This window comes from Gopherus flavomarginatus, chromosome 3 (genome assembly GCF_025201925.1).
Source record: "Gopherus flavomarginatus isolate rGopFla2 chromosome 3, rGopFla2.mat.asm, whole genome shotgun sequence".
Classification (NCBI taxonomy): domain Eukaryota; kingdom Metazoa; phylum Chordata; order Testudines; family Testudinidae; genus Gopherus; species Gopherus flavomarginatus.
Window position 1 is genome coordinate 269,597,510 of NC_066619.1, and position 16,437 is coordinate 269,613,946.

Consider the following 16,437-nt stretch of genomic DNA (forward strand, 5'->3'; position numbering starts at 1 on the left):
CTAGACTAATGGTGAATGAAAAGTTCCCCTTTTCCTGTAATGATGGAACATCACAGTAATTTGGTTGAGAGCAGAAGAAAGTGTGACCTAATCAGGAAAAAAGCTTCAAACTCGTATTCTGTCTGTCAAGCAAACGGAGTGACCAATTTGGGGTGCTTTGAATTTGGACTGTGTTTATTATCATGAAAGTCCTTTTTCACTTTGGTCTATTTTACAGAAAATATTGTCTTAATGTTCCTGAACATGGACTCTTTTTGGTTTCAGCTACTACTCTACACAATGGGGTAGATACATTGCAGAAGGATTTGAGTATTTTGTAATGCGGGAAGATTATGCATCCCACTGAGATTCTCTATTCTTTCAAATTTCATTGTACAACTGTATTCAGAACTGTGTTTAAATCCAATTTTGAAACGATCTGCAGTATGTAAATAGCAGTATTACCCATAAATAACAGCAGAAATAAGTTTATCCTCTAAATCCACATTTAAAACTTGTAAGGCAAACTGGGAGAGGCTCCAAACTCTACGTAACCAAGGGCCATGTTGGTAACTTACCAGGAACTTGAGAGATGCACCTAAATGGAGCAGTTTGCTGTAGCTGCCCTAATCTTAAATTTGGAGAAATGTGAACCATGAATGCTACAGATCCTAATGGTCTCAGTCATTCTGTATTAAAGGTGAAGGTAGCTGTGGATTACAGTACATAACTGTGTCTCATTAGGCCACCCATTCCCTAATGCAGTGGCTCTTTGGATGTACTACTTAAGACGGAAATACTAAATGGTTGATGGAGGAACTCCAGTCCCAGTCCAAGAGTTTCAATATAAATGGACTATAATGAGTTGCATTAATCCTTGCAAATGCCAATTTGCTGGCTCCCCCAGCAGTAGTCTGTTTCCCCACTACAGCATATTCCTCAGCTGTAGGAGAAGCACTGAACTTCCCTGCCAAGCCACATGGAGGATCGGGGAGAAATCTATTGCATCTTCTTTTGGTAGAGGGAAGAGGTAGTAAGTTTAGAGCCATTCAGAGGAATGTGCCTTCCCCGTTCCAAAAATACAGTACCATTTGGAGCACTGATATCTCTTCTCTTCCCCCACCAACTTTGTAACCTTGGGGGGAAGGAGTCATTGTCCAACCATCCCATCCCTTTGGTATCTCTCAAGCTGGCTTGTTAAGAAGTGAGAGAAAGGATGACCCTTATTTCCCTAGAGAGTCTAGAACTAGCTGCTGAGACTAGGTGCCTGACTGCTTTTGTTCAGTCCCTGCAGCCCACTCCCCATGCCTGGCAGCTTTGAACCTGCTCTTAATTCCCACAGCTCCATAAGAGGGGAGATGTTACCCTTTTGTACAGACATTCCCAAGATGATATTCCCCAGTATTGGTTTGAGAACTTCTGCTATAAATGTTGTTGTTTGTGCGCTGTCCTGGAACCAAGAAGCGAGAGTGGGGCTGTCTAAATGTGGGGCTAAATTGTTTAATACTGTCCTCGTTATTTTTGTTTGCAAGATTCAGTTTTTCCCAGCTCGAAGGAAGGGAAGAAAGCTTCAAGCTATCAAAACAGTTCTTCTCGTGCTTGCCTTTTACAGGTTGAGATGGTGTCCCATTAAGATTGTTGTACCAGTCAATTGTTTCTGTTTGGGGAGGGACCATTCATATTTTACAAAAATATATGAATCCCATTTTCAGTAACTTGTTGGGCATGCATCTGGTTTTCTTGAAGCCATTTTTAAACATTGTGTGTGCTGAATGTTTCTCTGGGCAGATGTCTTTCTGCGTGTTTTTGTGCAGAGCCTAGTACAGTTGGGCTCCAATCCTAACTGGGACTTCTGTACCATCACCATATTATGATTGATATAAATTATCTACGTTCTGGGATTGAGGCTATATATGACAGCAAAAGTGGTGAAAGGGGAGCTGAAGTGAGTTCTTGAGAGAACTAAAGAAAGAACAAGGTAGCTTGGAGGAGGAAAGCTGTCTTTTTTTAGGTCACTCACATTGCCCCATTCTGTTACAGACATAGGAGTGGTAAGGCAAGAGGGAACTATAGTAGCTGGAGTTATTTATTCATGCTGCTAATTGTATATCTCAAGATTTTAAAAAAAATACTACATGGACTTTGTGGCTTTATTCTAGAACTTGGAATAATGAGAGATTCTGTAGTTCAAAGATTGCTTTATTTCTTGACGTTTGATCCTAGTTTAAACTTCGTTAATATTTCTATCTTTCTGGATGGCTCCACCAATGAGCTTTTTCGTAAGGCCCAATTATATTTTACAAGCAAGAGTGTCTAGAGTGCATACCAAGTGTGAATTTTTTTTAAATAAAATGACAACATACAAAATATAATGCTGCTGATCTGGCAATCCTTAACTTCAGAGGTAAGGTAGAATTTTCAGTGTTGCGTACTGCAGCTGTCATGAGTGTACTGTTCTCCTTTTCTGGCTGTTGCAACAGCGTTACGCTGACTCATTTAGCTTGTGATCCACTATGTCTCCCAGATCCCTTTCTGCAGTACTCCGCAGCCATTTCCCATTTTGTATGTGTACAACTGATTGTTCTTTCCTAAGTGGAGTACTTTGCATTTGTCCTTATTGAATTTCATCCTGTTTACTTCAGACCATTTTTCCAGTTTGTCCAGATCATTTTGAATTTTAATGCTATCCTCCAAGCAGTTGCAGCTCCTCCCAACTTGGTATCATCTGCAGACTTCATAAGGGTGCTCTCTATGCTATTATCTAAGTCATTGATGAACATATTGAACAGAACTGGACTCGGAACTGATCCCTGTGGCACCCCACTCGCTATGCCCTTCCAGCTTGAATATGAACCACTGATAACTGCTCTCTGGGAACGGTTTTGCAAGCAGTTATGCACCCACCTTATAGTAGCTCCATCTAGATCAGTCGTTCCCAAACTGGGGTTCACAATGTTACAGGGGGTGCTCAGGGAAAAATTCCCTAATGGTGGACAGAGCTGTCCTTAGGGATCCCGGGCAGCACAGGGCCAGCTGCCCAGAGTCCCTGTACTTCCAAGAGCTAAGCAGATGAAAGCAAGCATCTCTATCACACTGAGGAGATTTAAACTTCGACTCCTTATAAGAAATGGAAAAGGAGGTGGATATTGCTGTTTTTTAAATTAAATAGGCAGCTTGTATTGGTTTTTAAAATTATGAAGAACAGTTTAAGGTTTATTGTAACGTGCGTTGTTTGCCTGCACTGCTCAAGACCTGAATGCTTGTGTAGGAGGAACTCTGAGTTGGCTTCTTAAATACCTTCATGCTGTTTCACATCTCATACTCCTTGGTGAAACATAGCTTTTGTCTTATACAGGCTTATTCAAAGTGATACAAGCTACGGAAGTGAGATCTTGGAAGAGTGTTGCTGTTTTCAGAATGTAATAAAAATACTGTAATGATACATAATTTAATAGTGTGTAATAAGCATGTCATGAAAACAAATCTTACATTTCCAAGATCACTACTTTTATAATTTATACTCAGGTAAAGGAGAAAATCCCTGGAAATATTCGTTTTTAAGAGGGGGTTCGCGAGACTTGACATTTTTAGTGAATGGTGTTCACAGGTTGTTAAAGTTTGGGAACCACTGATCTAGATTGTATTTCTCTAGTTTGTTTGAGAAGGTCATGCGAGACATTAAGCTTTACTAATGCCAAGATATACCACATCTACCACTTCCTCCTATCCGCAAGGCTTTTTACCCTGTCAAAGAAAGCTAAGAAGTTGTTCTGACATAATTTGTTCTTGACAAATCCATGTTGACTGTTACTTATCACTTTATCTTCCAGATGTTCTCTAATTTGAGTCATTATTTGCATCATTATCTTTCAGGATACTGAAGTTAAGCTGACTGGTCTGTAATTCCCTGGGTTGTCCTTATTTCCCTTTTTATAGATTGGCATTATGTTTACCATTTTCCAGTCCTCTGGAATCTCTCTTGTCTTCCATGACTTTTCAAAGATAATAGCTAATGGCTCGTCTCCTCAGTCAGCTCCTTGAGTTATTCTAGGATGTATTTCATCAGGCCATGCTGACTTGAAGACCTCTAACTTGTCTAAGTAATTCTTAACTTGTTTCTGTATTTTAGCCTCAGATCCTACCTAATTTCACTGGCATTCACTATTAGACGTCCAGTTGCTACTAATCTTTTTGGTGAAAACTGAAACAAAAATGTCATTTAGCACTCCTGCCATTTCCACTCTTTCAGTCTCCCCCCGCCACACACACACCCATTGATTGGGCTTATGCTGTCCTTGGTCTTCCTGTCTTTCCTACGCGGTGAGAGAGTTTGCTCTTATGCCCTTAATATTGTCTCTTTGAAAAACTGCCAACTTTCTTGAACTATTTTTCACCTTAGACTTGGTTCCCATGGGATCTTTCCTACCAACTCCCTAAGCTACAGTCTGCCTTCTTGAAAGCCATTGTTTGTTGTGCTCTTTCCCCTCCTACCATTCCGTAGAATCATGAACTCTACCATTTCATGGTCATTTTCACCTAAGTAGTCTTCCACTTGCAATTCTCAACCAGTTTCTCCCTATTTCTCAAAATCAAATCTAGAAGGGCCTCTCCCCTAATAGCTTTCTCCACCTTCTGAAATAAAAAATTGTCTCCAATACATTCCTGGAATAATTTGGGTAATCTATGCCTTGTCATATTATTTCCCAACAGATGTCTGGGTAGTTGAAGACCCCCATCACCACTTTGCTTTGGATGATTTTGTTATTTAAAAAATGCTCATCTACCTCCTCTTCCTGGTTAGATGGTCTGTAATAGACCCTACCATGACATCACCCTCGTTTTTTACCCCTTTTTATCCTTACCCAGAGACTTTCAACATGTCTGTCTCGTATTTCCATCTCAACCTCGGTCCAAGTGGTACATTATTAATACTAAGGCAACACCTCTTCCCTCTTTCTCTGCCTGTCCTTCCTGAGCAAGCTGTACCCTTCTATACCAATATTCCAGTCATGCATATTATCCTAATTGTGATGCCAACTATGTCATAGTTGTGTTTATTAACTAGCATTTCAAATTCTTCCTGCTTATTCCCCGTACTGCTTAGATTAGTATACAGACATCTAAGATATTAATTTGTTTTCCCTTTGTGTTCTCTTGTCTCTCCCTTATCCCTGCTGTAACGGCCCATGTTTGCCCATGATCCACACATAACTATTTCAATTACAGCGATTGTGTCAGAGCTGAATTTGTCTCTTGAGCTGCTATATTTTTTGTTTTGTATTTAGTTTAATCATTGCATAGAAATTAAATTAGTTTTGTATTTAATCAGTAACTTAGTAACTTTAGATAATTACTTGGTTGTTCCTTTATCCCCATTTTATTACATTACTTATTCTCAAGTCTGACTCTACAGAAGTTTATTTTGCAGGAGGTTCGTTGGTTGGAGAAGGTAGGGAAGCCCTAATGGTCCTAGGTGTTACATCTCAGCTGGGAGCAAAATAAATCAGTATCTTTTGCTGGTGGTGGTGACTTGACCTCTGAATATGTCTGTCCTCTACAGTGTCACAACTTGTGAATTAAACTGGGCTTCCCTTAAAATTTGGTAGAAAAATTTCTATATTAGCTCCACACGTAATGTACCAAGCTTAGATGAATTTACTTTTCTATGGCTTGGATTTCTTTAGAGTGACACACATCAGGCTTATAATGGAAACTTAGTTGCATCCTGAACTATATGAAATGATGTCTCTTCTCTCTCCCTTTCCCCCACAGCTTTCTTCCATAATGTTCAAACCGGGGTAAAAATCTTTCTAGTTAATCTTCTGGCCTTCCTTGTCCATCTGTCTTTGATCTTTGTCTCTTTTGATTTGCAAAGTACATCAGAGCATTGGGCAGGGTGTGGGTGTTAACAGCACTGAGCACAAAGTTGGTGCTTAACCAATTCATCATCATTCTCATTTTATTATTTGTTTTGTTTATTAAATTATTCTGGAAGCATGGCTTCTTTTCATTAACCAAACAAATGAGTCAAATGAACAGGGTTCTTATGAGATCTTTTCTTCAGATAATACCTGGACAAAATGCTAGGCTTACAGGGACAAGGTGGGTGAGGTAGTATCTTTTATTGGACTTATTTCTGTTGGGGAGAGAGACAAGCTTTTGAGCTTACACAGAGCTCTTCTTCAGATCTGAGTAAGCTCAAAAGCTAGTCTCTGTCACCAACAGAAGTTGGGTCCAATGAAGGATATTGCCTTTCCCACCTTGTCTCTCTAAAATACTGGGACCAAGATAGCTTCAACAACATTGCATACAGCAGTGGACTTACAGGGAACTTTCTTCACAGCAGACATAAAGTACGTAAAAAGTCAAGAGGAGTAAATGAAATAAATTACAACATTTTAACATTGATACTTTGTTTTCTGTAGCTAGATGGTGGAGGTCGGTTGTCTTTGTGACAGCAGGGACCCAAAGTTAGCCTGAAATACAACTTTTCTTCAGGTTTTTGGGTCCTTGTCTTTCTCTGTTCTCTAGAACTTGTATTGTGTCTGAAACAGGATCTTTCAAGGTATGTGACACAGCCCGTAGAGATGAGACAGAAGCTAAAGCAGTATGAGGCCTTCAGCTAATTTCCTTATTGATCAGGGTTTAGATAATTTAAATTAAGAGAGTGGTTGTTAGTTTACAGGAAACATGCATTCTGTCATAGGAACAATTCTTTTGAGAGGTCAGTGAATCATGGAGCATCAGGCAGAGGATTTCTAAAATAGGGCTATGAGGAATCTGCCCTACAGGTCAAGGACTGTCTGTTTGTACAGTGCCTAGCACACAGGGGCCGTGATCCTTGCCAGGGCCCACAGCCATCACTGTAATACAGTTAATTAAAACAATATGACCCAGATGTGTCTGTATAAATATTGCTTTTAGGATAATGGATTAGGGAGTCAAAAAACTTGAGTTTTCTTTCCAGCTCAACTAATTTGCTCAAGGTCAATGGCTAACTTCTCTGCCTTGGTTTCCCCTTATCCTTTGTCCATCTTGCTGCTGCTTTGCAGTGTTTCAAGTGTTGGAGACTATACCATTAAGTTTTTAGGGTTGCTGTGCCATGCAAATAGCTGTTATGTAGCTTACCTAACTTTCAGGAAGAAGTCTGAACACTGAGGCTGGTAGACAGGTGAAGCCTATCTTTAAGGTATCAAAGCAAAATAGCTCTAGTAAATATTTACATTAGCCAACACAGGTGAAACAAGATGTCTGTTACTATAATCAGACACCAGGGACCTTGAACATTAAGTCTGTAACCATAACAGTGTAGTCGAAACCAAAACACAGCTCCTGAATGGCACAACTCTTAACTCTCTGTAGTGTGATACATGGCAGTCTGAGCTGAAATTTAATTTAGTTATTTAAACTGAACAGATGAATTTACATACAAAGTATTATTCAGTTTCATTGTTCTGTGTCAGTTGTCTTGGTTTGTTTGGAAGTGTACTTGTGTTTGCATCCTGATCTTTCTGACTGAACTGGCATTTGCTTTTTAATCGTAAAAGTGAACGATGCAGAAGACAGCTTTTTTATTCGCAGCTAAGATTTTGACACTGCCTCAAACATATGGTTTTATAATCTCAGTAGCTATTACAGTTAAGTTGGACTTTCCACTGTAAACTCCCGTTAAACGTTTTTTAAAAGTTGCTATACTAATATTCCGATACTTACAAAAAGGTTTTGTTAGAGTGGACCAAGAATTTGGAACTTGCTACTAGAAGGAAAAAGCATGGCCACTAAACTTGCCACATTCAGAGCGAAATGGAAAACTTGCCTCTTTGTCTAAGCTTCCCCTCAATAGTACCTTGAATCTCAGATTCCTTAAAAGGGTTTTTTTAAGTCTCCTTTTTTGGCATCGAAAAGATAGAGCACAGATTTTTTTAAGCTTGTAGGAGATGGAACTGGATTCCTACCTGCTGCAATTCAGCTATATTAAAAAAAAAAAAAAAAAAAAACGACTGAGGCCTTCATTTTTATTATTTTTGTTCTTTGCTGACAACAATTTTGCAGAAGTTAAATAAGATACCCTACTAGTAATGACACTGAAATCAGGCAGTTGAACTGAATTATAGCCTGTTTTTAATTTTAATTTAGTTCAATTTAAATTTTAATCTACATTTCAGTACTACAAATTTTCGTTAGGTTGAGGTTTTGCAAAACTACTGGTAATTTAAATTCCAGATGGAAATTGCCTTGACTTAAATTGCTGTTGTATCCCTTTGTCAGTGCACATGAATTTTGTTCTAGAAACCTAAATATACCAGCCCATTTCTTTTTGTAAAATAAACTTATCAAACCAATACTAGTTCTTACCCTAGAGAAGCAAAAGCAACTCAGTTGCTCTTTGGCAATCGTGTGTCTCTGTCTCCCTCTCTTTCTTGTACTTGAAGCATCCTTGATTCTACCTGGGGGATGTTGTTGAGCTCCTCTGAACCAGACTTACATTAATTAAGCAGAATCTAATTAAATGCAAGGTACATAGAGCAAACCAACAAAAGGTCTCTTCAGACCTGCCAAGCCTCTCACTCAAAGGGAAACTCCCTCAGTTGTGATTGTTAGAATGCTAATGCTGTTTTTTTCTCATGGAAGATTTTGCAATATGGTTAAATAAGACTTAAAACCTCTTTTTTTTTCATTTCCCTTATTCACATTCAGACTCTGACAACCTCCTGTTTTAAGCAGACAAGTCTTAACAGGGCACCACATATAATTTGGAAGAATGAGTTAGAACTTGTCTACATGGAGAAGTTTTTCCATAAAAAGGTAGGGGGTGAATTTAAAGTATGGTAGCTATTCTGGACCAGTTCCCAGTGTGGACTTTCTTACTCTGGAATAAGAGCCTCCACCTGGGTGGTCTATTCTGGAATAACTGTTTGGATCAGCTTGACCACATAAACAAACTTAGTTATCTCTGTTCTCCCTGATAGAAGAAAAACGGTAGGTAAAGAGGAAGCTTTCCTCCTAAGGGCTTGTGCAGAACTTGTTACTTTGGACCACTTTGATTAAAATCCTACAAATTAAGGAGGAAGTGTCATTGGCTAGAAGGATTGATCTGTTCAGTATACCCCTAGTAGATGTGGAGAGGGATAGGAAGTGGAATGAGAGACTAGAAATGTCAAACACTCCTTTCTCTGGTCTCCAGTATCCAAGAATCTGACCGAAAATCATGCAAGCACATAAATTCAGTTAAGGCTTTTCCAGTACTTGGGTATACAGAGTGCTCGTAGTGTTTCCTTTTATTGCCAATTGTGTTCAGGTGTTGAAATCTTGATCCCTTATGAATGTTAATATTGTGTAGGAGAGAGTCACACGTACTAATATTGGAGTGTGCAAGAGACTCTGGAAAGCACTTAATCAAACATTCATTCCACCTGTACAGTATCAGCATAGCTGAATAACTCTCATAATTTTGGAATCCAAGAAGTGGAAGAGCATTTGAAGAGCTTTGGAATTAGTTTCCAAAACTCATTAATATCTGCAAGCTTTGATAATGACAAATGGTGATTATGATGCTGATCCAGTGGAGACAGTAATCAGAAATGTATATTTCTTGAATTGCAAGCACAGTTGAAAGTGTTTCTGAGATTCTGGAAGGGTTTCAAACCCTTAATTTTTTCCACTGTTGTAGATTTGCTTTGCTTCTAGTATCCAAATGACTGTGTTCCTGTTTGGCATTATATGTAAATTGTAATGCTTTAAGAAATAAAACCCTCTTGGTCTGTTTAAGATATACAAGTAGTATACTATTTTTAAGTATTTGTACAGCATTGGAATACTGTCTTCCATCTGTGCTAAATGTTTATTTTGTAGAATTCAGATCATCTTTCTTGTTGACTTAGTGCAGCTGTAAAAATTGACCTAATTCCTCTTTTCTCTCTCACGTGAATTTTCTTTCCTAAAAGAATTAAGTGTTAAGCTCTGTAGGCTAAAGAAATTCAGAGGTGATTATGCTGTGGAACCTGATTATGCTGCCCTTACTTAGACAGAATTTAATGAAGTTGAGAATTGTCTATAACTTGTTCATTCTCTTTCCTCTAAAGAAGGCGTAGGCTGGGTTTACACTGAAAAGTTATATCAGCATAGCTGTGTGTGGGAGGTAGAGGTGGAGGGTGTGGGGGGGAAGGATTGAAAAACATACCCAGGACTGACACAGCTGTGCTGACACAACCTCCAGTGTAGATGCCACTATCAATGGACGCAAACTTCTGTTGCCATAGCTGACTTCATTCAGGGAGATGTTGTAGGCTGCAGCTATATTACTGGGCTAAGCTGGATTGCTAAACCAGTATAGTCTCTGTAGCTTAGCCACGTTTTGGGAAAGCGTTTAGAGCCAGTTACTTTATATTCTAGATCATTGATCTAGTACATGGCTTTATTTTTCCTTAACTATTTCTCATTGAACTAGTATCAAAGTTAATTTCTTGTTTACATTGATCTCTATGCACCCTGCCCACCCTTCTTTGACACCTATTGACGGTAAAGGTGGAAGATCTTTGCAGTAAGAGGGCAAGAGATCTATGGCATGAAATACTGATGATAAATACTTTTATGTAACTTAGTGTCTAATAGTATTCGTGATTTAACTGTTCTTTTCATGAAAAACATAGGTTTTAACCTTTTAAAAACGTACCATTTTTCGTTAATGCCAGTTGCATTATAAAAGATTAGAAGCCATTAAAGACTTTTTTTTTTTAGATTAGGTGAGGTTGGGGTAGAGGTAGAAAGTAAATTTTTTTTTTATTCTAAAAAACTGTAGCATAATCTGAAAATTGGGGTCTTCGGTACATATTTGGAAAGTATCACAATATTGGTGTCGCAGGTGTCTTGTGGCTTAACCGCCTTGTGCTACTTCAGACTTTCAGAGTTATTCTCTCGTGTTTTATATGTCTACGTGCAAACTAGTTTCCTTGTTCCTTTTTGAAATCAGAATGTGCTTGTTGGTGTTGATCCAACTGTACAGCATGTCTAAATAGAAATTTAAAAATTCTTATTTATCATACAAACGTAAGATTTCACAAGTGGCTGATATTCTATTTTAAATGTTAGTGTGTCAAGGTTATAATTTAAAAAGAGAACTCCAACCCTAAACATCAAGAATTATGGAAATAATTAGCCAAGGTAGCTTTTATGTATAAAAAGCTGTATTACATTATCTTTGCAATTAGCATTGTCAAAATTCCCCCCTACTCATTATTAAACACCCCAAAGTCTGAACCAGAACACCAGTTAAAAATTTTTATATAGCTCATGGTTGAAAACTCACCTTCCAAATTTTTTAAAGCTTAGGTTTAACTGTAATGTTACATTCATGATTGGAGCTGACCTGACAGAGCTGCAGTGGGAATTTCCTGTGTGCACGCACGTCTCTTAAAACTAGAACCCCACACCTGATGCACTGGGTGCATCAACTTTGTTGTACGTGCTAAGTTTATAATAGTTTGTGCATAAAACTGTGCACCTGACAACTTTGTGTGGTGCCAGACTCTTGAGTCAAAGGGTGAGAGAAGTCTGGAGTTGGAGTGATGGAAGGTACTACATATGGACATGGTTTGGAGAGGTTGTGGTAGGCGGCGTGGGATTTAACAAATCTATAATGAGCACAAGATACTTGAGCTCTGCTAGAGTGTGGAATTTTTTATTTTTAAATCCTTGAATCTCCCGAACCACTCAGTGCCTTGATGTGTTAAAGCAGAATTGAAAGCCCTTTCCCCACATTCCCTTTGATAAACACCAGACATACCTCCTGTACAGCTGGGAAGCTCCATAGAGAAGTAGCAGCATCTTCACTGTTTTTGTTGAACCCAAGTTGTCTTTTGTTACTTTTGAGCTATTTAAGATTTCCTGATTCTACAAGCAAACTGTCTTCTTGCTTAAGTGGCTTAACAAGAAACTGTAAGGAGCTCAATAGATTCCAGTTCTCTGAAGAGATACTAATCTCCCCAGTGTGCCTGGGCTACTACCAAGCTACCACCCTGTCCCTGCAAAATTCATTCTGCCTTGCAAGAGTTCCTAAATCTGTGGAGGCTGGAATCAAGAACTCTGCAGGGTAATGAGATCTCATGTAGGCTTAACCCGAACCCTTAAAACATTTTCATTTGATTCTCTGGTATAAAATAGTTTTTGGTAATACTAAGTTCAAATAAAATTAAGTTGTATTTGAGACTTGTGTAGATTTATATCTAACTTATAGCTTTGTCACACTTGAAAACTTATGGGTAAGTAAAACCTTAAAAGTAAGCGGTATAACTGATGTGCACATCTTCTTCTCATCTAAGGGATTTTAACTGAAACTAAATGCAAATTTAACTATGAAGCTGCTAAAACCTCTCTAATGTAAGACATCAAGAACATGGCAGGTTTAAAATACAGTAACATTAAAGTGTAGGAGAGGCCTTAAGATCCCCACTTAACTGTGGGGCTGTTCATACATCATGACTATCAATTTCCCAATGTCTAGTATCAGTTGCTGCTTTAATGAATGCTGACACACATCCAAATTAGAAGTTATTAAACACTGAACAAATCAAAATAGGTGACCTCACTTTAAACTCCAATTTGATGCAGGGGACTAAATCTGGTTATGCTCAGTCTAACAATCCCATGAAACAGGATGGCACGAATGTGTTTTAAAAAATTAAATTACACACTTTTCTGACCCATGTTTGTTGTCTTTCTCCCCTCTTCTCCCGCCCCCCGCCAGTAAAATAGTTTGTGCCAACAGCATATTGTTATAGTGTTTAGCAGGGGGGAAGTAGATTCACAGTGCATTAACAATTGTTCATGATAAGGAGCATTATAAAACATCATCCTATTTTTAGCCTGAAGGATTTCTAAGGTAAATAGTTGTAATAGTTACAAAAGTGCATGTGATTTGGTCCTTTCTAGAATTTTTTTTAAAACCTAAAAAGCAAGCTGCAGTTTATAAATTTGGTAGGTTATTTATCCTGGTCAGGTAGCTAGTGAGAGTTATGGACTTTATAAGTGTCCTAGTAACTAGTCTATAACAACTTTTCTACCCCCCCACCCCCACCCGCACTCACCACTCATAGTTGCTTGTTACAAAAATTCACCTCCCAACAGGATGAACACTGGCAGAATAAGATTGAGTTTCATGCACTCCCACTGAGTGGGTCTTTTGACCTTAGAGAGAACTTCTACCAGTTATGTGGACACTGACCTCATGTCTGTGTAAGGTTTGCCCCCTCCCTCTAATTCAGTGGTCCCCAAATTTTTCAGTGTTGCACCTTCCCTTACCTCCATCTGCACCCCCTCCCCCACCCCAGGGCTAGGATTGAGGCTAGGGTCGGGGCCAGGAGTGGGGCCAAGGCTGGAGGCCAGGCTGGGACTGGTGCAGAGCCGCGGTCAGGGGGCAGAGCCGGGATTGTGGCTGGGAGCAGGGCCAGAGCAGAGCTGGAAGCAAAGTGGGTCTGGGTGGCACTCCCTCTCCACCTTGCCGTGGGGGCTGGCCCCAATCCTGCTGTGCCCCCTTGAACGTTCCTTCGTAACCCCCTACGGGTGCTGCACCTACACTCCACTGCAGGGGGGAAAGATAGATATATATGTATCTTTTGTGAAGCGCTTCATTATCTTTTGGGATGAAAGGCAATGTGCAAGGTTGTGTAGTTGTAGCAGAAGTTGGGGGGCTGTTTTGACTTAGTAGGTGTTTACTGTTTCATGGGTATTGTCTGAAAATGGTTCACAGTGCTTGATGTGTAGATCAGACATTTCCATAGAGTCCTGTCTGTTCTCCTCCACTCCCCTCCTTTTGCCCCCACAAAAAACCAAACCTGAGTGCTATTTGCACAGATTTCCTTGTCCAGCTTCCTGACTTTCTTTATACCAGGGTTCCCTCCTTACTAAAGTCTGGATGTAGGAGTCAGCCCTCAATCTCAGAAAGCCTTTCCTTCAGACAGGCTTGCCTTTCCACTGGCCATCTGTTCCTAACCAGGTATTTGAGCCCTGTAAAAGGGGTCACCTAGCTCTTTTATTCAGCTTCGTTCGGGCTTTCTCGTGATCTCCTTTTCCCAGTTGCTTTCTGGGAACCTGCGGTTCTTCTGTGTCCAGGTAGTCCTGTCTACTTCAAAACACTCTTGAGCTTTATGGCACCGGTACAGCAGAACCTCACTTATGAACACCAGAGTTACGAACTGACCAGTCAACTATACACTCACTGGGAACCAGAAGTATGCAGTCAAGCAGCAGTAGAGACATAAAAAATGAATACAATACAGTACTGTGTTAAATGTAAACTACTTTAAAAAAATTTAAAAAAGAGATTGACAAAATAAAGAACTGTTTCTCTGCTTGTTGCGTTTCAATTAAGATGGTTAAAAGAAGCATTTTTTCTTCTGCATAGTAAAGTTTCAAAGCTGTATTAAGTCAATGTTCAGTTGTAAACGTTTGAAAGAACAACCATAACGTTTTGTTCAGAGCTGTGAATATTTCAAAGTCACAAACAGCCTCCATTCCTGAGGTGTTCGTAACTCTGAGGTTCTGCTGTATTCGTTAGTTTGTTTCCTCCACCTTTCCCTGATGGGGCATGTTCCTGTAGTAGTCAGTGAGTGTCCTTAAACATCCATAAATAAGTGTGTGGTTACACCAGGTTACAGGGGTTAGGTGTGTTGGGCAGAAAGCTGAAGGTAAAGTTTCCTTAGCCACTTGAAGTTTGGAAACTATAGCAATTTGCTAATAAAACCAGTGAGTCTCAAACCCTCTGGTTGCAGGCAGGAACCTTCATCAGCCATCACATTCTTCAGTAATTCATTCTGTAAATGCATGTGCAGGTCGTGCAGCAGCCTTTGAGAGTTATAATTCATGTTGCCAATTACTGAGTTTTACTTTAAAAAAAAAATGGGGTTACCAGGTATACCTTTAATTGACTATTGTGACATACAAAACTTATTCCTGTTGGAGTGTTTTCCCCCGCCCCCCCAAGTTCAGTCAATGTATGCTAGTTGTGCTCTCTTCCAGAAAGTGACTAAAACCCAATTGTCAGGGCCAAGTGAATTTGATTTCCATAATGTGGATTGCTTGAAGAGTTGATTTGAAATCCTTAAAATTTTATTTATAGGTCTAAAGTTTACTAAAGAGATCGTGTGTGCGTGCCCATGTGCCTATACAAGTGATTATATCAAGTGTTCCAAATATGTAAGTGAGTTACGATTGCTATTATGCAATATTTTTCTTTGCTTTTGCCTCATAACCCCTATTTTCTAGGAACATCACTCATAGCTATTCTGCAGGTTCAGTAAACCTGATAACCTTTAACACTGCTGCCCCACACAAAGGGTAAGAAGAACATTTGTTCAATACTAACAACTTTTTTTCTCCTTTGCTTTAAGCACAATTTTTTAAATCTGACATAATTAAGAGCAAAGCCTTTTAGACATTTTTCTGCTATTTTGGTTAGAAAGGAAACTTGGATGTGTCATATGCTCCTACTCAATGTGTTTCTGAGAACTTAATCAGTATGCAAGTATCCAAAGCATTACTTGAATCAGAATTTGAGAAATCAGCAACCCCTTCACTCTTATCCCTCTTGTCATGCTGAGGAGGCCACCAGTGTTGTGTCCCACGCTAAGAGCAGAATATAAATGTGAGTTTGAAGAGTTAATTTGGTGGGTTGGGGGGGGGGGGGGCACTTGCCTGGGTGGCAGCTGCAGTTTGAACCATCTCGTCTCTGCTGGGGCAAGTTGCCTGAAGCAGCTGCTTCCACTTTCCATTTCCCTCTCTATAACGGTAGTGTGGCCTGACAGAATGTACTTGTTACAAAATATCTATGGGTTTAATGAGGTTGAAACTTGGCAACTATCTCCCAGAAAAACACTGCCAGGAGTAAACATTTTTCAGATGGTTTAACACGGTTAATGAGCATTTATTACTTTCCAGATAGTAACATTCTTTGTATGAAATGTATTGCCCATTGTTACTTACAAAATGGGCAGATTTTTTTTTTAACTGAAGAGTCTGGTTTACACCAACTCAGAATTATCTTCAGTCTGCTTTCTTTTAAGTGGTATTTTCGAAAAGGTGATTGGGAAAGATTTGATTGCATCACATATTCTGTGTATAGGTAACCTGCACCCTTGCTCTCAGTTCTGGTAACTGGAGCAATTTGAGAGGGTCAGTCATAAGGAGCCATATAAAAGTAAATTCCACTAACTGGGGAACAAGCAACTAGAAAAACAGATGGCACCAAAAATAGTTTATTACCAAGCCCTAAACATGATTGTGTAATTTTTTCTTCAAAAATAATGCAACTATAAATCCTGCTGAAAATCAGTAAGTACTGAATTAACTCCAAACTTCTGAGTGTTGTTAAAGCCTTTTGGCTGCTTTCCAGGCTTGGTGTCCTTCATTCACAGGATCAACATTTAATTTCTTAATGGGAAACCTGAAGAATTCATCCTTTTTGAA

At 39.3% G+C, this 16,437-nt stretch overlaps 2 protein-coding genes across 4 annotated transcripts in view; both read left to right on the forward strand.

Annotated features, from left to right (window-relative positions):
• The window catches only part of TMEM129 (transmembrane protein 129, E3 ubiquitin ligase), a 415,719-nt gene that overhangs the window by 180,890 nt on the left and 218,392 nt on the right, over positions 1–16,437 (forward strand). The gene's annotated exons all lie outside the window — the stretch shown is intronic.
• Positions 1–16,437, forward strand: part of FAM53A (family with sequence similarity 53 member A) — a 97,563-nt gene that overhangs the window by 64,352 nt on the left and 16,774 nt on the right. For 2 of the 3 annotated variants that reach the window (XM_050947814.1, XM_050947816.1), the window contains one exon: positions 8,677–8,784. The exons of the other annotated variant lie outside the window; for it this stretch is intronic. In XM_050947814.1, coding sequence (XP_050803771.1) covers positions 8,677–8,784 — 108 coding nt within the window. The remainder of the gene's footprint in view (positions 1–8,676; positions 8,785–16,437) is intronic. 3 annotated transcript variants of the gene reach the window in all.